Here is a 21912-nt window from a genome sequence, read left to right as displayed (position 1 = left end):
AGTCCACGAAGAGCAGCAGCCATTGATTACCACCCTCTGTCTTCTCCCACTCAACCATCCCTTTATCCATTGTAGCAACTTACCCTTAATACCATTCTGCTCCAATTTGTACAGTAGTCTTCCATGCGCAACAGTGTCAAAAGCTTTCCTGAAATCCAAGAGAACATCCTTGGACTCGGGGAAAGTCCCCATGGACTGGAGATGTGCACACGAAGGGGGATTTAAAGCAACTATATACAATGATTAATGATACATAAAAGACTATATACAATGATTAATGATACATAAAAGACTATATACAATGATTAATGATACATAAAAGACTATATACAATGATAATGATATAAAATAAACACTGGGCTTTGGAGTCCAGCAGACTGATCAATATATCAGGTAAGAGAAAACAGAAACAGTCTGCATATAAGCCAAAGTGATCAGCCCCCAGCAACCAGCTGAGCAATGTAAAGATTTATACTTCAAAAGAATAGTCACAATTACTGGTTTCCAAACAATAGAAAGGGGCCGTAAACCCTTCCATCTAAAATTCAAAAAAACAGTAAAGTCTTTCCAACCAACGGACAGATGGCAGTCTTTTACTCAATTAACATTAAGTTAGTATTTTACTGACCCTCAGGAGTAAGAATTCTTTTTCTCCATTTAAACAGTTTCTCCGCATAGGTGGAGAAGGCAGTATGATTCTCAGAACAGTTAACTAATCTTGACAGTTCAGAGCAGTCGAATACATTTGTGAGAAGTTGAAAGTCCAGTCTTAAATCATCATACAGAGGACAATGAAAGATGTGGTGCTCAACCGTTTCTTGAGCACCACAACTGCAGAGAGGAGTGTTACTTAATCCTAGTGAGACAATTTAAAGTTAAGACTGCCATGACTGGAATACCAAGACCTGTCAGTCTGACTTCAGTAGTAGGGAAAATCATGGAGGCAATGATCAAGGGTGGAATTCAGGATCATTTGGATCGAATTGAAATTCTCAAGGATACTCAGCATGGTTTTGTAAAGGGAAAATCATGTTTAACAAATCTGGTTCGCTATTTCGAAAGGGTCACTCACGAGCTGGATTTAGGGAATAATTTCAACATTGTTTATTTAGATTTCAGCAAAGCTTTTGACTCAGTCCCACATGAACGGTTGCTTTATAAGCTGGAACAGGTTGGAATCACTGGGAAAATCCTTAGATGGATAGAAGGATGGCTTCAGGGCAGGAGGCAGAGGGTTGTGATAAATGGCTATTCCTCAGATTGGATTGATGTAAGAAGTGGGGTTCCCCAAGGATCAGTATTAGGACCACTGTTGTTTTTAATTTTCATAAACGACATTGATGAAGGGATAGAGGGCGTGATGTCTAAATTTGCAGATGATGTTAAAATTGGTAGAGTAGTTAATGATCAATGTCAAGCTGAGCTTCTTCAGAGAGACCTAGTTAGACTTCAAGAATGGTCAGAAAAATGGCAGCTGTGCTTTAATCCAACAAAGTGTAAGGTATTACACCTGGGAAACAGTAATCCCAAAAAAACTTATTCACTTGGTGGAGTTCAACTAAACCCAGTACTGGAGGAAAGGGACTTGGGTGTTACGATACGGTCAGACACGAAATTCTCTGAGCATTGTAAACAGCTTGCAAGGAAGGTCCATGGTGTCCTATCGATGATCTATCGAACTTTTGCAAGTACAGATAGGGACGTGATAATCCCATTATATAAGGCTTATGTTAGACCACACTTGGAATACTGTGTTCAAGTTTGGAGACCGCACCTAAAGAAAAGACATCGAACTTCTTGAAAGGGTGCAAAGAAGGGTAACTCGCCTGGTGAGATCGGCAAAAGGGCGTCCTTATGAAGAAAGACTTCGAATATGTGGGTTGCAGAGTTTGGAAACTAGACACCTTAGAGGAGATTTGATTGAGGTGTTTAAGGCTCTGAGAGGCATCAGTAAAATGAATGAGGACAAAATTTTCAAGATTATAAATGATGCTAGAACTAGGGAACATAAATTCAAGTTACGGGGGGAAATGTTTAGATTGGACTGCAGGAAGTTTTATTTTAGCCAGCGAGTTATAAATTACTGGAATAAGTTGCCTTCATGGGTGGTAGAGGCCGACAGTTTGGGGAAATTCAAAGGTCATCTGGATAGTACTTTCGGGTAAGAGAAGTGCATAGGATGATAGGTTTAATTTCCTTTTTATTTATTTTTTATTTTATTTTTTTTTATTTATTAATTATTATTATTTAGTTATTTATTTATTTATTTTTTGTTTTTATCATTGTTTTGTTCGGATTTTTTTTTTTTGGCTGGTGCAGCATAAGCCATAGGCTTTCTTGCACCATGTGGCCGTTACTAATACTACTAATACTAATATAGAAACATAACGTATAAGCCAGGATTGAAGCAGTCCATTTTCTTATCATAATCAACAACCTCGGGAAAAAAACCTAAAGGTCTCCTCACCCAAGGTAGAAGCAGACCAAGTATTTTTCCATGCTCTACAACATTCTTTTAATGTCTATGTTTTCTTGTAAGTCAGCATTATAAGTAATACCATTTACAACTGCAGGAACATTTTTTCTTCTACAATATAAAAGATAGTGTAACATTACTTAATATTGGATTGGCAATCAACGACTGAGGACCTGGAGAGCAGCTGTAGAAACAGTTCGACAAGCTCTACTTACAGCGAGAAGAAAAAATTTTTGCGCTTGAGTAAGATATTTTTGAACAAGGGAATTACCAATTCTGTATCCTCAAGCCCTAGCCGCATAACACAAAATTAGTATAAATATACAAGAGTAGTATAATTTAATAGAAGATATCTTTACACCAAAAGTACTCTTGATAATTTTAATAATTTTATAGGTTGGTTATAGCTTTTATTTTCTGAAGTACTATTTTGCATGATAATTAAAATTAAGATGGTCATCCAAATAAATTCCTAAGTATTTATGCTGCCTAGTACTCCTAATCATTTCTCCATTTAGCTTAATAACAGGTGGTCTATTCACGTCATGGAAGCCCTTTAGTAACATTTGTTTTGTTTTATTAGTTGAGATTTGAAGTTTATGTGTTTGACACCAGATATTCAAGTCCTCAAGAACTTCATTTGCTCTGTGCTCAAGCTTCTGGCAGGAATTACCAAAAATCAGAATAACTAGGTCATCTGTGTAAGCGAGCTGAAGGATGTCATCACGAACAACCGAAAGCCACCCATCAAGGACCATGTTCCAGCACACAGGGCCAAGAACAGAGCCCTGAGGGCCCCCCTAGTTACAGATCTTGAGGCAGAACAAAATCCTGAAGTGATGCTGCGAGAATCAAAATAATTCGAAAGGAGGCGGTACACCTCACCAGGACACTTGGCCACCAAACAGCGTCGAATGCCCCTTTGAAGTCAACAAAGAGACAGAGGACATATTTGGAACTGGAATTTTGAACAATACCTGTTTTCAAACCTGTCAAATAGCATCAACAGAAGACCTTCCATGGGAAAAGCCGAACTGAAGTGGGGAACTTAGATTTCTATCTAAATAGTAATTTAGAAAATGAGAAACAATTAATTTTTCAAGGACTTTGCCAAGCAATGGGCCTGTAAGAGGCCGGATCGTTGGAGGGTTTGTCAAAGGACTTAAGCAGAAGTTTAAGTTTAGTCTGTTTCCAAGGCAGCGGGAATAATCCCGAAGACAGACAAGCATTCATAAGATTTAATATTATTAATGGGCAGTTTTTGCAAAATCTTTTAAGAACAGAAACCTCAAGGAGATCCTGTCCAGGACATTTTCCATCCCTTAAGGTTGAGATAGTAGATTCTAGCTCAGTATCTGTAAAAGGAGCCTCGGCGTGGGGTCCTTGGTATGATAAATGATCTAATCTTTGTAGTTTGGATGGGGTTTTCACAGGAGGCAGTGTCCTCATGGAGCAACCCATCCAAAATGGCATTAATTGACAGCTACAGTCCAGAGTTTCATTACCATTCGCAATGAATATTGTTAGTAACAAGTTTGTAGGGTAATCCCCACAGATCTTCATGTTATGGTGAGTTTTTTCTCTTGGAAGATGGTATTGAAATAACTCCTTCTATTGGATTTATACAACTCACTAAGTCTGTCAATCTCAGCCCTGGGCCTGTTAGCTCTCTTTGCTCTCTGAAAATTATGACAAGTATTTTGTAAGTTTCTTATGAGAATAGTGAGATTTGGGGTCCACCATGAAACACAATTTATTTTTCGTTTTTCTTTTTTAGAGTGGTCTCACAGATCGTGTTTAGAATCTCTCGAACCCTGGTAACCTGCATATTGGCAGGAAGAGAGCCAAGGTGGACAATTATTTCTTCAGAAGTAAGCTCACGAACACATCAAAGCTATTCCAATCAACATTTTTTGTTTTAAACCACAAGAAGTCAAAACAGCACCTGATAGCCCTAGGATTGTTGCTATGACTGATCGTAAAAGTGATGATCGTTGTGGTCACTCAAGCACCACGATGTATGGCTAAGCCAGCTGGAAATGCCATTACCAAGAGCAGAGTTTGAAAGGGTAACATCAATACAGGAATGGCCAAGAGACAAAAGTTGGCAGATGTCCTGGAGTATTCCACAGAGTGAGATTATTGGATTGGATAAACTCTTCCAATAGCTCCCCTTTAGAATCTGTAGTAGAGCTATTCCAAAGCCAAGAGCCCACTCTTGGCTTTGGAATAGCCAAGAGTAGTTTTCCCATAATAAAAATGATGGGAAAACCAGACAATTGGATCAGAATGTCTTCCATATAATTTAGAAATGGCCCAATGGCCTGACTGCACTGAGCATACAATGAAACCACATAAATTTTTCTGAAACAGCCTTCCAAGTATGCACATGCAGCATGAGTGGAGCAAAGACTAAAAAAATTTTTGTTACAGTAATGAGGGAGTCAGCAACCACCAGGGCAGCCCAGACCCTGGTAGTCACGTTTCCCTGACTGTAACAGGGTTTGAGAAAATAATGCGACAGCTGAGAGGGAGGCCCTTGACCACACCCTTATAAGAATATAATTCTTGTAGCCCTAAAAGTTGAAGTTTGTGTTGGACCATTAACTTAGAAAGGTTATTTAAAACCAATAAAGATCATTGACAATTTAACTGTAAAGTATAAACACAAGACACTTCAGAGTTAGGTAAAGTCAGTCCGAATTTTTGTTAGCTCTTGGGTTTTCACAAATTCAGGACACTTAACATCCTTGAAGGAATGGTCTGCATTCCTCTTCTTATGCCAACAATTTGGGCAAACAACAGGTTCCTCCATTTTAGGAGGACCTTGAATTTTGTGACCCAAGTTACTGCAATGTCCGCAGGTAAACTTGGCTGGTGGCAGTTTTTAGCTGAGTGTCCATAGCTAAGACATTTAAAACAGTGTGATGCTGTGTAAATATCCTTCATACCATAGACAGACCATTTGATAAAAACCTTACAATTTGATGCCAAAAACACTTTCCTAAATCTGTTTGGGATCTCAAGAATCTAACATTGATCGTTTTCGTTCCGAGATCTGATTTTAAAATGAACCTTAACAGACTAGAAATCTTCCTGGGAAATCCCATGATCCACAAGGTTTTTATTTTATAAGACCTCCAGAAAATCAGGGTAATTGACATCTTTATGCATGTCATAAATTATGACTGTTGGGTTTAATTTTTTAGGGGAATCCACAGAAAAATTTAGCTCCTTGAACTTGGGGCATGATTTAAGTTTATTAAGATCCTTACCATTATCAGTTTCAATTAGAATTTCCTTATCTCTTATTTTTCTTATTGATTTAATCTTTAATTTTTTAAACTCAGGTTTAGGGTTTTTAGAAATTTCAGCTTTAACTTCCTCACTAGTTTTACAATTACTATCTGCATTTGCTTTAACTATAAGTACATAATTTGTATGAACATCCGGTAAGTTAATATCACCCTGAGATTGTTTGCCAGTGCCTAAGGCAGCCACACCCACATAGATGGGAGCCGAAATGGTTGGCAAGACATTTTGTTGTTTCCTCTCAACATTCCAAGATCATTTAATTTTGTTCTCAACTTTTCATTCTCTATAGTTAGATCTACCACTAACCTTTCCATATCATTCAAATTTTTGGACATCTCAACATAAGAGGTGTTACAGTGGAGCCCTCTATAAAAGCATCTAACATATTTGCTTTTAGTCCAAAAAGACAGTCAAGAATAGCTGCACTACCAGTACAACATTCTGAATGACAAAAATATGTGAGATGGAGGATCGTCAAAACTTCCCAGGGACACGTGGCTGCCTTTTCCATTAGGCACTTCAGGCACTGTGCTAGGGCTTTGTGACTAATGCTGTATGATGCTTCACCCTGCGGCAGGACCCTTTTATGATGTTTGCTTTGAGAGACTTCACCTGGGGGGGGGGGAAGATTATCACTCCTCTCTCACCTTGACTGGGGGTGTAATTGAATGGGCTGCAATCCATTAGGCAGAAATCTAAACTGCTGAAAATGGCAATCTTCCACAGCAGAACATGCTTAGTTCAATAACACTTATGCACAATTTAGATGTGTTAGAATGAACAGATCTGGTAGATTCTCACCTTGGGAGATGTAAAACCATTTGGCCATTGCACTGTTACGTGTCAGATCATTTAAACATTCACTTAAAGTAGAAAAATCAAGTGGCTTTCAGGAGCACTAAAAACAACCGTCTCACCATGCCTGTGCAGGCGCACTTCCGTAGAAAGTTGCAGAGAGTACCATGCGTTTAGTAGTAGGGATAGCAAGCAATGTAGAGCCTTCACATTTCCTCTTCTGCCAACTTATCTCGCCTTCATGCCAGCCTGCATAATGTTCACAACCCTCAACCTCTCTTTTGAAATTAGTGGGGCACCTCGACTATTAATGTTGCCAATACCACTACCACCGGTGGTCAGCATCACCAGCCGCTGTAGTTCCACTCAATTTAAAGAAGTGAGAAAGTGCTTTTTGAATAACGTTGTGATAATGGTTATAGGTACCAGTGAAATGACTTGTTTACTTAAAGAACTTAACCTGGGTAGTTATACTATTACATTCACTGTGCTAGAATATGTAATTAGACATAAAAAAAAAAAGTTTTAAGGACAAAATATAAAATGTATAGTTATCCTTTTAATTGACACATTATGATGCTGGGACTGATTATTCCACACAAGAGCCATTAGATAAAGTCCCAAGTCTAGAATACTAATATGAGCAGATGCAATACAGAGCCTATGGGTTCTTTTGAGTCAGCAACTATGATCTGTACCTTATTATCAGTACATTAAAAATTTTCCTGAAAAATTCCATGAAATTTTACAATATAGTTATTGTCAGATTATATGTTATCTTGCAAAAGTATAAAAACTGTACTCACCCTCAAACACACAATAAAAGATCTAATCAATAATCTGGAGGGCGCTCTGAAGATGATCTGGTTTCCAATTACTACATGATATGCCAAGATGTGAAATACATCCTTGCCAACAAGCTGTAATATGTTTTATTATTTTTAATAAATATCAAAAAATAGCATTTGGTAGATGAAATATGGTAAAAATGTATTGCAAGAGTTTATGAAATTGTGTTTTTATGTGGAAAAATAAAGATCCAATAAATAAAACTATCTTATTTTTATTAATTCATCATTTATACTAAAGTTGGCTTTTGTCCTAAATATTTTCAGATCTAAAACTTAATATTAAAACAATCAGGCTGTGCTTTGTATCTAAAGATAAAAAATAGTTCACACCAACTAGAACTGAAATAGAAAATAACAGAACTGAAAATTTAGCAAAAAAAAAATATATAGCTAAAGTACATATATACATATATTGCTCTTTCAGTAAATTTCTCTATGGAATATATCAAAACAAAATTTTAAGTGCCAGTTTATCTTACAAAATAAATAAAAAAACAGCACCATTACAATTGTCCAAAAATTTGCTTTCATCCAGTGTTGTTGAAGGGATTTTTGAATAAATTTAAGGAACTAGACAAATTATTAGAAAGAAAATAGACAGGTGATATGGGAAGTGGTTTTTTTCCCCTTCCTTATGTATTCAGTATTTGGTAGTAAAATATGGCAAAAACAATAATGTTATGTACACAGGGGTCTCACTGTGATCCTTTTGTTCCAGCACTTTGTAGACCTGTACTGGAATGTTCCTGTTCTTATGAAATTAATGGGTTCCTACCAAACTTTCTCTGTGTTTACTCTAAACACCATACTATTAAATAATTTTTTTCTAGGCTGAATACACTTCCCCCACAAATACTTAGAACTCAGAAAAAGAAATATATATTAAAATTCTGCACTGCATAACTAGGTGATGCAAATATATATAATTTTATATGGAAAATGACAACTATTCCCTTATCTTATTATTTTGAAATATGATCTTAAATAATAATGGAATCTGGCAAATAGTTGGCTAGCAACAGAAACACATATACTGTATATCTCACAAAACCATGAAATGGTTTCATGGTAGATCAGTATATTTTATGACATGTGAAAAGCAACTTATTATGAAATATGTGCAACCTACTCCATGTCTTTTGGATGAAAATCAGAAAAATACACTACTTCACTGTGTCATAGAAGACTTTCTACTAATTTGTGGAGTAAGCTGGGTATTATGCTTCTCTCATCCTTTTAGAGCATTTGTGAGCTCCATTAACAAGTCCTCTGTGCCAGTATAGTGGTTTTATCACTTACACTCATTTGGAGAAGTTTGGATTCGAATCCTGTTGAAACTGGAATAATTCTTAAAGGACTCTTCAGTTGTGGCTATAGTTAGTCAATCTCAAGTAAAGGAAGTAGAATTTTCTCCATGAGTTATTCCAGATTTTTAAGCATGCATAACAGCAAAAATGGCCCATGAACGTAGAACTGTGGACATAATATTATTAGCCATATGCTGCAAGGAAGTCTCAGGCTTTTGCTGCACCAGCCAAAAAAAATTTCATTCTGAGTTACAGAGAGAGAGAGAGAGAGAGAGAGAGAGAGAGAGATAGAAGGGAATTGCCAAGGAAGAAAAGAATGCTCAGGACCTTGGGTGCCAATATGGCCTGAAATGCCTATGTACTGTAAAATCAATAATGAAGAAGGCAATTTTGGCCTTTTCCTAATTCTGCATTCCAGTTCATCTGAAAGATGTTCAACTGTTGGAGCTCCGTTTAGGATACATAGCAATGGTCCACTGTCTTCAATACATGGCAATTCTCTTCGATACATGGCACATTATGGTTGCCCTTATGCTGTAAAGCCCATAAACAAACAAAATCTTCAGATTCATAATCTTTGCTCTGTGGCATGGGAGTTATGTTGGAGGGTGAAAGGGCTACTAATGTAAAACTGCCACAATGCAGAGCACACAGAATTGCCTTCAGTCAATTCAGGATACAGCATTTTCATGATTTCATGGACCTAGTCCATACTAGGAGAAACTCCCCATACATGACACCTAATTTTACATTTTGAACAATACACTGGAGGGGGGGGATCCTCCAAACCCCAGACTGGAGGAGTAAAGAGTAGTCATCTTAGATGCTCCTCCAGCACCTGCAAACTGATTTATGCATAAATATATGTGACTGTAAATTAAGGATGGAAATGCTGACCCCCATATAAACATGGGAAGAAGGCAAAGATAAAGAAGAAGAAGAATATGTGACTGTAAATGTATATGGTCAATTAACTCCGAACTCAGATTTTCTAGCATCAGATGACAAGATGTGGTAACCAGTTGTTGTCTCAAGATGCGTTGGCTCTTGTTAATCAGTATATTCCACCTACCTGGTTGTTTCTTGAGATAACTACTGAAGCTTAGAGACATTAACCATCAGAATTAATTAAATGCCAATTACACAAATTAAGGAACTAAAAATAGGACCACATACATTTATGTATAAACTGATTTCTTTGTAAACTTGCAAGCAAGTATATAAAGAAATTTAACTTACTAAGTTGACTTGCTAATTTTACTAACTTATTAACAAGGCTGGACTTACTTCTATTTAGCATTATCAGGCAGCAAAACTCAAGCATGACATATTTCTATTCTTTTAAGATCAGTGAAATAACTGTTTTTGATATAACCTACAGAGTCATGTTTTTAGTTTGCTGACCAACAGTGATAAAACTGATATAATAAAAAAACTGTTAAGTGTTAACTAAGTTTTGGCAATTGGATTTTGAGGAGTGAAGTCAATAATTTGGACATTAAGAAACAAAAGGAGCCAATTGTAAAATATGCATCTGAACAAATTTAATTAGCTTAAGAAATTATCTGGTCAATTCCCAATTAGTTCAGATAATCAATGACCCACTATATATTTACATAATATTTATTCCTAATTTGTCAAATGGACGTGGAGATGGTCTATCTCAGTCCAAAATGCTTATCATTGGATAGCTTTGTTTTTCACTGAACATTTTTGTTAATGGTCAGTGCAGTTCTTTGTCCTATAACATTAAAATATTATTAATCATAATGGAAGTAGGGGTTTTATTTATTTTTGTAGCTTAAGTGGTTTTGTATACCATTTCTGGAAACAGTTAATAAAGGTTTAGGACAATCTAACAGGAGGCTGAAACATTGCTGGGACCAATAAGATCCTAGCTGTGCTTGTTAGGGAACAAAATCAGTGTTAACTATGCTACTGGGATAACTATCAAGAGAGGTATCATCAATGTCAGAATCTTAAATGGGAAAGAAGTGAAAACGTGAAAAACTGAAGTGAAATTTAAAAAAATGAATTGACATGAAAAAAATTGAAAAAGTGAAAAATCTGAATACAAGAGAGTTGCATCTAAACAATAATTATTAATTACATTATGCAGGAAGATATGATTATTGAAACTTTAATTATCAGAAAGTGCTACACCTTCCTAGCATTGGGTTTAAAGTGGTATACCTTCCTTGCACTGCAAGGAAGGCATACCACTTTTAGGACCAGTTTGAGAAAAAGTTTATTTGGCTGAATAACTACTAGATAATGATGCATTACCCAGTAGTTATGCAAGAAAAATGTAAGATGGTAAGTTTGGCGATGATATGGTGGCAAAGGAGCCAAAAAAAAGATGAAACATAAAAAATAACTTAGAAAAACCAGTAAAAAATAATGACAGAAAGATTACTATTAGTTGAAGATTAAATAACATGGTAGGAAACAACAATTATAACAAAAGAGATATTATAGGAAAATTTGGAGAGAAAGGTAAACATAACAATAATAATAAAAGGCTATTAGAACTCTGTATAGGCCATGCACTCTTAATTACAAACAGTATTTCAAGATAGTCATGTTTACATGAGGGTGAAGGGAGGAAGGAAAGCCATGCTAATCAAAAATTATGAGGATGAAGTTAAAAGAGAAAAGAGGGATATTTTATAAGTACGGATAAATACTTTGATGATTTGCCAAATAGAGGATAACACCTCTACTGTCAGAAGAAAAGGTTATGAAAAATATCAATTATGGAAGGGCAGTGGATGTACACAAAATTAAACCTGAAATACTTTTGCACAAAATATTTTTTCCAATGGATTGAAATTTTAACCCCCATGCTTAACAATGGTGGTTTAATGCTGAGTTAAATACAAGGGGAATAAAAGTTTGTGGCCTGAGTACAAAGGGTTTATTTGCCATTGATGTTGTAATGTGTTGATTGCAGATGCAAAGAAAGTTTTCTCTTAGGTGTCCAGGAATGCATCCACTGCAGCAATGATGTCACTGTTGGTGGGAAAATGGGATGCCAGCCAAGTATTTTTTCAAATTAGGAAATCGGTAAAAGAGTGATGGTGCTAGATCTGGTGAATAAGGAAGATGGTCCAAGATTTCAAAGCCACATTCTTGCATTGCACCTGTGGCAATGAAGACAAGTATGTTGTCCTGGTGGAACAAGACTCCTTTGTTGAGTTTTGCTTGGCATTTGTCTTTGACATTGTCAAGTAAACACCTCAATAATATGCTCCTGTGATTGTCTGGCCTTTCTGAATGTAACCCACTAGCAATACTCCATTGGTATCCTAAAAAACTAATGCCATCACCTTACAGCAGAAGGAATTGATTTGACTGCCAGGGAGAAGAGCTGCATTTCCATTGTTTCGACTGCTCCTTTGTCTCTGGCTCAAAATGATAGCCATATCTCATCCATGATCACAAACATTGCAAGGAAATTTGCTAGATCTTGAAATGATGCAAATGTTCACTTGACTTGACAACTCTTGTGCATTTTTGATCTGCTATCAACAACTTTGGGACCCATTGTGCTTGCTGATGCCTTTTGCATAGTGAAAATTTCTGTAATTATATAGGACACATATTCAGATGAAATGTCCAAGACACTGGTAAGGTACAGAACCGTTATCATTGATCACGTATCATCAGATCAAGCACACTGTGAACAACTTCTGCGGTGATAAATGTTTCAGGTCTTCTACAGTGTGGGTCCCAGGCTCCCACCCTTATTTAAATTCTACTGCCCACTTCATAATCATGTTGTAACCATATCCTCATGAACTGCCTTTGGCAATAGTCCCATTTTTCCCAAATACTGGATGACTGCATGGTGATTGAATTTGTCCATCTTTCCTCATTCACACAACACTGTTGACTTTGGGACCCATAATTAAAAAAAGGACATTATTAAAACTGTGTGAAACTTGGTGGATTACTATTTGAAGTGTTATACATTAAGTAGAGAAATTTCTAATGCTACCACTACCCTTTCATATTCAGGCCAGAAACTTTTCAACTGCCCCTTGTATATCCTCAAAATAATAGTATTAAAACTGCAAAAGAAACACAATATCTGTTAAGGGTCAACAATAGCATGGTAAAAAGGGACTTAGCATGTTTAAAGTGCTAAGTCCTTATCTATATTTCAACTACAATTAGCAATTCATTTATAATACTGTAATTTATAATTTATATTTACAATTGGCAATTCATAACAACAACATGGTTAAGAGGGACTCAGATGTTTTAAGTATCAAGCCCTTATCTATACTAATATTGCTACTACAATTAGCAATTCATTTTATGTTATAAAATAATTAAATGATAAACTTAATATAAGTCTAAATAAAGGGATGACCAAATGCAGTACTACTCAAACACTTTTTTCTGCAGATTTATTTTATTAATAATTTATTAATAGGCAGTAGTTATTATTTAAAATCTTAACATACCTTTTGTAATTCCCTCAGTGATCTAACTTCAACACCATCACCTTCTTCAGGAAACTGTGGTTCCTGTTCAGGCTCAGGATTAAGTTGTTGGTTTGAAACTGGAAGGCAGTCTGACATCTTTTTTGTGTGAATTTTAATAAACCCTTCTTCAGTTTCTACAAACAAATAAATTGAAGTACAAATTTGATAAAGAAACACTATAGTAAAATCTAACATCTTATTTGTATTGATTGGAAACTAGGGGTTGATTTTTGCAGTTTAAAGGTCTCAGCACTTATGGTACAGCATAAAGGTAATCTGTATCTAATTTAATTTAATAAGAACACATCAGACATTGCAGGAAGCAAATTAAATTATATAATGAATTAAATATATATATCAATAAATTACATAAATTAGGACAGGGTTCTACAGAGTGTCCAAAAAGTCTGAAATTAGTGCAAAATGATTTTATTTTAAAACACTTCTTTAAAATTGTATATATTATTACTTTTTGTTGCAGGTATGTGCTGCCCACATATAATAATCATGAGGTTAAGCTTACAAGAGTATGTAGAAATTATCCTGTTATATGGACATGAAGGATGGACATGGAAATAGCTGCAGAGTTTCACAAACAATCATCTGGGAAAAATCCAATAAGTAATCATGGCAAAAGTTCAAAAAAGTTGCAAGGTATCAATTAGTCACACAGCAGCTGAACTGAATGTTCCAAAGAGTATGGTTCATAAAGTGTTTTGTTACAAATTCCAAATCTTTCATTGCCTTTCAATAGTCAATCCAGACATATGGACCAAAACATGCATGTAGTTAGACAAAATCAACAATAATACCATCTACTGTAAACTGAAGGGAATTTGTTTTCTGATGAGGCAAACTTATGGACAAATGAATAAACCAAAATGCCATTATTGGTCACAGGAAATTTACCACTGTACCCTGGAAGTGAAAAACAAGGAGCAGGAAACTTTTTAGGTGTGTGTGTGGAATTTAAAAAGTGGAATATTTTTGAAAAGCACTGAACTGAAGAGAATTACTTGAACAAACTTGGTAATGAATTAATCCTCAACTTACTGATGGCCTGGGAAGCAAACTTGACTGATTTATGCAATATGGAGTATCACTGCATTATGCACTTCCCATTCAATAATGGGTGGCTGAAGATGTTGTTATTGTTATTTTGGTTTTTAGGAGCATTAGCAACTAAGGCCATATTGCTCCAGGGATATGCGGTGGTCATTCCCTGACCTTTCTGCATCCTCTGTATTTGGTGGTCACGGGCTCAAACCCCGGTCTAATCAAGAAGTGTGTGCTACACACTGCTGCTCCTGCCCAGGTGGCTGAAGAGAGTAGGAGAATAGGATCTGAGATTACCTATTTGAATTCAGTGGACTTTTGCTATATGCAGTCATATTGCAAGTTTGCTATATGCAGTAAGATATTGCAAGTTTATTCAAACTTGCAATATCTTACGATATTGCAAGTTTGTATATTGCAACAAACTTGCAATATCGTAAGGATAGAATCATACAGAAATTGCATCTATCAATGCTAATGTATTGGAAAATATTCAGAGAAACATGTATCATTTACAAAAATATTTTGAAACTAGCAGTGGCCATTTTGAATAGATACTGTAACTATGTTTTAAAATAAGATATGTTTACATTAATTCCAAACTTTAGGGGCACCTATATTATTTAAGACGAATTAACTTGATAAATAAAAGAAAATGAAATCTAGACCACATTAACCAAGTAGAACATAGCCAACATAATCACCAGTTAATATATATATTATAATTCTGAAGAGACCTGTAGTGTTGCTAATTGATGTTTTATTTTGGGATAACACATGGGATTGGATCAGGATTTTACTGGCACAAAAGCGATTAAGGCTATGGTGCACCACGACCATGCCATAAAAATACACAAGAGTAAAAGATTTCATAACCTTCCAGAAGGGTTACAACATCAAAAAATATGTAAATACATAAAATGCAGTAAAAGACAATACACAGTGACTAAAAATAAATGCTCAACACTATATATATATATATATTTGTAAATATTAATAACTTGTAAAATTTAAAAATGTCTGATGTGGTGTTGTCTAATAAAATCTGACTGAGTGTATAAAGCTCGGCTAAAAGCAGTAAAACATGTTTTGTGTGCAGTTAAAATTACTACAGTCAATTAAAACATGTTTTAGAGTTAAAACTGTGTCATAAGTCTCACATATAGGAGGTCATCTGCCCACAGCAGGAACAAGTGTGTAAGATGGATGTGTCCCATGCAGAGTCTAGCAAGAACAACTTCCTCGCTAGACTCTGCATGGGACACAGCCATCTTACAGACAACAAATAATTTAGATCAGATAATGCCCGTAATTGAACAGTGGCAGACTAGACTGCCACAGTTACGTAAATTATTTGTTGTCTGTCTACTCTATTACTGCTGCCATTGTGAGTGTATCTTTTTGTCAATTATTTGCCTGTAGTCTGTATAGGGAACTGACAGGCAATGACTATTAATACAAATAGCTGATTTGGCTGTGGTGTGATGCAAATCATTTCCCCTAATCCCGATGTGGCTAGAATCCAGCAGAAGTGGATATCATATTCATGATCTAAGAGAGAGAGAGAGAGAGAGAGACTGGATTATCTGCTGAATTCGAGATAGGACTGGATGAGAGTTATATCTCACCGATGACAAAGCCTGCAATATGCTCAACAAATCAGAATATATATATATATATATATATATTTTTTTTTGATTTGGTAGTTGTTGGCGCATCGGCTTCTGTGGCCATATTGCACCTCCCAAGGTTTTTGCAGTACTTTGATCCAAGCCCGAAGCGGGAATCGAACCCGCGACCTTTGGGTTGCCGGGCAGGTACTTTACCCACTCGGCTAGCCCGGTCGGCTTATATATATATATATATATATATATATATATAGTGAAGCATTGGTGCTGGCAATTATTGATGTGGTCCAGGGCTAACTCCATAGTGTACAGCTTAGTAGTGAATATACTGCATTCGGGGAGAATCTGCTCGGATATGGTAGTGTTTGGGAAGACTGCAGCAGACCCTATATATGATTTCAACTTTGAGCTGTCTGTGTAAACTGGCAAGAAGTCAGAACGTTCAGCTCAGCGTGCTGAATAGAGCTGCAGGTAGACGGATGAAAGAGTGTCAGACTTTACCCAGTTCATAATGGAAAAGTCATATGCTGGTATTTGAGCATTCCAAGGTGGAAGGTGTTGCTTTGGTAGTAGGCAACCTTGTCTACTGTGATGTTAAGCTCTCTGAGTCACTCTTGGACATGAATACTGAAAGGATGACTGGCAGTCTAGCAGGAGTTGTACAAATTTTCTCAATGAGGCTGAAATATGGATGTCCACAAAGGATGGTCTGGCAGATATTTTAGTTTTAAAGCTAACTTTAGGGACAACCGCATACAACAGAGCAATAATGGTGGTTCATTTGCTTCAATGAACTGGTGGGTCTGGAAATAGTAAATATTTATAAACCACCATCTCGACCTTGGTGTAAAGAAGCTATTCAGAATGTGCATCATTCATCAGTCATTATGGGAGATTTCAACAGTAGGAGTACTACCTGGGGCTATGCTGACACTAATGCAGATGGCCTTGGTGTGATGGACTGGTCTGAAGCCAAGGACGTTTTCCTAATGTATGACGCAAAAGAGAAAGGTTCCTTTCATTCAGGCAGATGGAACAAAGATACCAATCCAGACCTCTGTTTTGTTACAAGAGACGAGCGTGGAAGACCTTTGCAATGTAGCAGGAAAGTTTTGAATAATTTTCCTCGTAGTCAGCACAGACCAATCCTTGTAAAAATTGGTACTGAAGTTCCAATAATAAGATCAAAGTCTGTACCTCGTTGGAACTTTGGAAAAGCTCACTAGGAAACCTTCACTAATGAGGTGGACATACAATATTCAATGGATTCCATCAAAAATCGACAATTATAAGCGATTTGTTGGTTTAATATGCTCCATAGCAAAGAAGCATATTCCCAGAGGATTTAGGAAAGAATACATTCTTGGTTGGAACAGAAGATGTGATGAGCTATATGAAGAATACCAACTTAGCAATAGAACAGAAATTGCCGACGAACTATTGCATTGCTTAGATTCTGCTAGGAAAGAGAAATGGAACATAATGACAACAGGTATGAACTTCCAACACTCAAGTAGAAAAGCATGGACACTTCTGAAGAAACTCGGAAGTAGTACTCCCAAACATATTAATAAGAGCTCAGAAGTATCTCCAGGAAAAGTAGCCAATAGAATTGTCAGCATATCCAAGAGACCAACCGATACCAACAAAGATGAAGTCAAAAAACTTAAGAAGGAGCTAAGAACCAGACTATCCTTGGCTGAACCAACCTCCCAATTCTCAGGAGAATTTACAGTCGCAGAGATTTCAACAGCTCTGAAGGAAATAAAACCAGATAAAGCAGCCGGAGTGGACGGAATATATCCAGAGTTCCTGAAACACTGTGGTCCAAGAGCTCTGGACTGGCTAGTTAAATTCTTTAATGACATCTTGAGGAATGGTAGGTTCCCACTCTTGTTCAAGAGAACCAAAATAGTTGCCATTCTAAAGCCTGGGAAAAGTGGATCTTGCCCTGAAGATTATCGTCCAATCGCACTTTTAAATATATGTTACAAATTAATTGAATGAATGGTTTACAATAGAATCTCAACTACAACCTTCCAACACATATCAACTGAACAAGCCGGATTCCGACCAGGCTGAAGCTGCTGTGATCAGGTACTGGCACTTACTAGCCACATCGAGAATGGATTTCAAGATAAGAAGACCATTGCAGTCTTTGTGGACTTGACATCATCTTATGACACAGTATGGCGACAAGGAATGATTCTGAAATTTTTTAAGATTATTCCTTGTAAGACCCTCGCGATCCTACTTAACAATATGCTATGCAACAGAGTGTTTGAAGTATATTTAAACAGCAGAGTGAGCAAGCCTTATATATTAAATGATGGTTTACCGCAGGGATCAGTTCTTGCTCCATTATTATTTAATATCTATACTGCAGATCTTCCAGAAACTGCTTCTAGGAAATTCATGTACACAGATGACATAGCTCTGACTGCCCAGTCTACTGACTTCAAAACAGCCGAAATTGTACTCACAAAGGATCTCCATAACCTGAATAAATATTTTCATACATGGCGACTTAAACCTAACTTAAATAAAACCAAAGTTAGCTGCTTTCATCTGGATAATCAAAGGGCTAATTATATGCCACAAGTGGAATATAAAGGCCAACGACTGAAATACAACCCCTGCCCAAAATATCTGGGAATCACAATGGACCGAACACTGACGTATAAACAACACCTTTGTAATATTGCAGCAAAAATAAAAACTAGGAATAACATCTTGCACAAACTCAGTGGAACAGGCTGGGGAGCAAACGCAACAGTGCTACGAACATCAGCCCTTGCCTTAGTTTACTCAGTTGCAGAATACTGCTGTCCCGTATGGCTTAAAAGTGCACACTGTAAAAGTTGATACCCAACTGAATGACACAATGAGGACAATATCAAGCACCATTAAATCGACACCTTTAAAATGGTTACCAGTGTTATCTAGCATCCATCCACAGCTTTGCTGAAAGAATGGCAAAAATGTCACAGAAATCCTCAATTGCCCATATATCAGGATTGCAAACCCCCAAAAGCCGGAGAGATTGAAATCCAGGAACTCCCCCATGGAAGCTACGTGAGAAACTTATTAAGTCACATTTTAATGTTGATCAGACCTGGCGTGAAGAATGGACCACCTCAAACCCCGACCACCTGGGTTTAGTCAATGATCCATGCAGAGCTGTACCTGGTTTCAACTTACCAAGAAAGGAATGGACATCCCTGAATAGAATCCGAACAAATCACGGAAGATGCAAGTTCTGGCTGCACAAGTGGGGAAAAACTGAAAACCCATTCTGTGACTGTGACAATGTGCCTCAGACCATCCAGCATGTCGTCTCGGAGTGCCCAAAGAGGAGATTAGAAGAACCCATCCAAGATCTACATAGTGTTACTGACGATGCTATCAACTGGCTGAATAAACTGGACATTACATTTTAATTCATCAAAATGTTATCTATAATTTTCTCTGTAAATATTGTTTTTAGGTTTATTGTAATTTATTTATATTTTTTGATATTGTCTGTTACAAATGTATCCTCATTTTGCCATACGAAATAATAATAATAATTTGCTTCAATGCAGAGGCTTTGGACAGGAGATGTTCGTAATGCTCCAGTAACCTGATGATGAATAGGGTTCAGCCATTGAAGTACAGTTTCTGGCCGAGGCATATACCTGGGACCTGCAAGTTTAGATTGCACAAGTGCATGGTAGATGCATAGCAAGGTGCATAGGCACATGCCCCAAGATGTGCAGGAGAGAGCAAGGAGAATGTTCAAGCCTCTCATGCACTTTACATGGAGTTGATTGATGTGTTCGAGAAAGGTCAACTTTTTATCAAATACAAGTCCCAAGAATTTTGTATCTATCACTGCTAGAATTGCATTTTATATCAATTCAAGTTCAGGATGAAGATTATGCTTATGACAAAAATGGTCTTTTGTGGCAAGAACTCAAGAATTAAGGTGATTAAGGTGGCTGGCTGCAGTTATCTTCCAATAACCCTCATGTTGCATGACAGAAAAAATACTAAAGTTATCAACATAGAGGGTACTGTTTACAGTTAGAGGAAGTTGATCTGTGATGGCAAAAAGTGTCATACTTAATACTGACCCCTGAGGTACCCACCCTCCTCTTAGCAAATAGAGACAAGAGAGTGATGATCCTACATGAACTTGGAAAGACTGATTGGCTAAAAATTTTTTAATTACAACAGACAGATGCCCTCTAGAAGACCAAGGTTATGCAAGTCTTTTAAGATGTCAAACCTCCAAGTTGTGTAATATGCTTTCTCCATATCAAAAAATACAGACATCCTGGATGGATGTTTACAGTCTAATTAAATGGTCCAGAGTGGACCAGTTCCTTTGGAAGCCACACTGCACTCTGGAGAGGAGCCATTTGTCTCCAAATACCATATAAGGCGGCCATTGGTCACTCTCCTAGATTATGCATAGACAGTTGGTCAAAGCAATAGGACAGTAGTTTATTGGCACTTTGGGATCTTTTCCTAGCTTGGGAAAGGTGAGAATGATTGCCTTATGCCAGGAATCCAGAAACTGCTCCTCTAGGAAGATTCTATTATACAGAAAGAGCAGGTGGTCCATGAGTTTTGCTGATAGATGTTTAATCATTTTATAATGAATATGATCTGGTCAACAGCACTTGCCTTTGTAAGAGTTAGAGCTGATTTTAGTCCTTCTATAGTAAAAGGCCTGATATAAGGAAGGGAATCCTTAAATTTGAAGTTAATTGGATGTTTTTCATTGTTGACTTTCAACAATTCTGGGGAGTAAGATGTTGAAAAGATGCTAGAAAAGGTCTCTCCAAGAGCATTGGCTATTACAGTTGGGTCTGCAATAACACATTCATTACGTTCCAGGACCAATGAAAGGTACGATGTATATTTTCCCTTCATTTTTCGGATCTTGTCCCAGACCACTTTTGTGTTGGTCGACTGGGTAATAGCAGATGTAAAGAGCATTCCCTCTGGCTGTGATGGCAAATGTAGCAAGCTTTAGCATGTGCATATTTAAATGCTAAGACGTTAGCTGTGGTAGGGCATCTTTGAAATATCCCTGAGAGTTTTGAGCTTTTTTTGCTGCTATGCATCCTCTATTCCACAAGTTTGGGAAATGGTGGAAACCAAGTAGATGTTTCCAGAATTGTAGTTGCAGCTGCATGGACTATGTTTTCTGTGATGTCTGCTAGTGCATCATTGATAGGCTGCTGGCTGGCTGCAGTGATATTAAACTCTGCCAGATGTTGGAAAGCAATCCAGTCAGCCTGATCAATCCTCTACCTTGGTACCCTAAAAGAAGACACTGTGTCCCACTAAGTAGGGTGTTGATCATAGGGAACTGATCACTTTCTTACGGGTTGTACTCTACCTCCCAATTAAGTGAGGGGAGTAGAGAAGGGGAAACAGAGCAGAGAACATATGGGTAGGCATATGTAAAAAGATGTTAGTTCCCATATTTAATAAGGAGAGGTTATTATCAGTAAGTATATGCTCTTTGACTCATCCCCTTCCATTAATATCAGCACTACCCCAGGGTGTTATGTCCACTGAAATTGCTCAGGAGTAAGATAGAAGTGGGCAGCTGCACAATGAGATCATCAAGGTCTGTCTGGGAGATGTCAGTCTCAGGTGGCAAATAAATCGAACATACTGTTAATGAAAACCCAACCATAAGATGAATTGCTGCCGCTTCTAAGTTAGTGGAAAGTGGCACAGGTTGGAATGGGGTCTGGTTGCCCACAAGAATGGCAACCCCTCCATTGGCAGGTCCATCCCCAGTTCTGTCCTTATGAGTGACAGTAATATTATGAAATAATGGGTTTTCATTTGCTTTCAAATATGTCTCCTACAAGCAAAAGCAAACTGGATCATATTTTTGCAGAAGCACTTTGATGTCATCAATATTTCACTGGAATCCACAACAATTCCACTGTAGGAATTTAGCCATTATTTTGGCATGGTGGGTCC

At 37.1% G+C, this 21912-nt stretch overlaps 1 protein-coding gene across 2 annotated transcripts in view; it reads right to left on the bottom strand.

The window, feature by feature from the left end:
* The window catches only part of BHD (folliculin), a 122795-nt gene that overhangs the window by 29430 nt on the left and 71453 nt on the right, over positions 1 to 21912 (bottom strand). For both annotated transcript variants that reach the window (XM_090389316.1, XM_090389317.1), the window contains exons 6-7: positions 13217 to 13371; positions 7393 to 7506 (exon numbers count right to left, since the gene is read on the bottom strand). In XM_090389316.1, coding sequence (XP_090245442.1) covers positions 7393 to 7506; positions 13217 to 13371 — 269 coding nt within the window. The remainder of the gene's footprint in view (positions 1 to 7392; positions 7507 to 13216; positions 13372 to 21912) is intronic.

The sequence above is a fragment of the Mastigoproctus giganteus genome, chromosome 14 (genome assembly GCF_048544385.1).
Source record: "Mastigoproctus giganteus isolate SK-2022 chromosome 14, ASM4854438v1, whole genome shotgun sequence".
NCBI classification, from domain to species: domain Eukaryota; kingdom Metazoa; phylum Arthropoda; class Arachnida; order Uropygi; family Thelyphonidae; genus Mastigoproctus; species Mastigoproctus giganteus.
The sequence above is the reverse complement of the archived record's forward strand: the minus strand, read 5'-3'. Positions and strand labels throughout refer to the sequence as shown.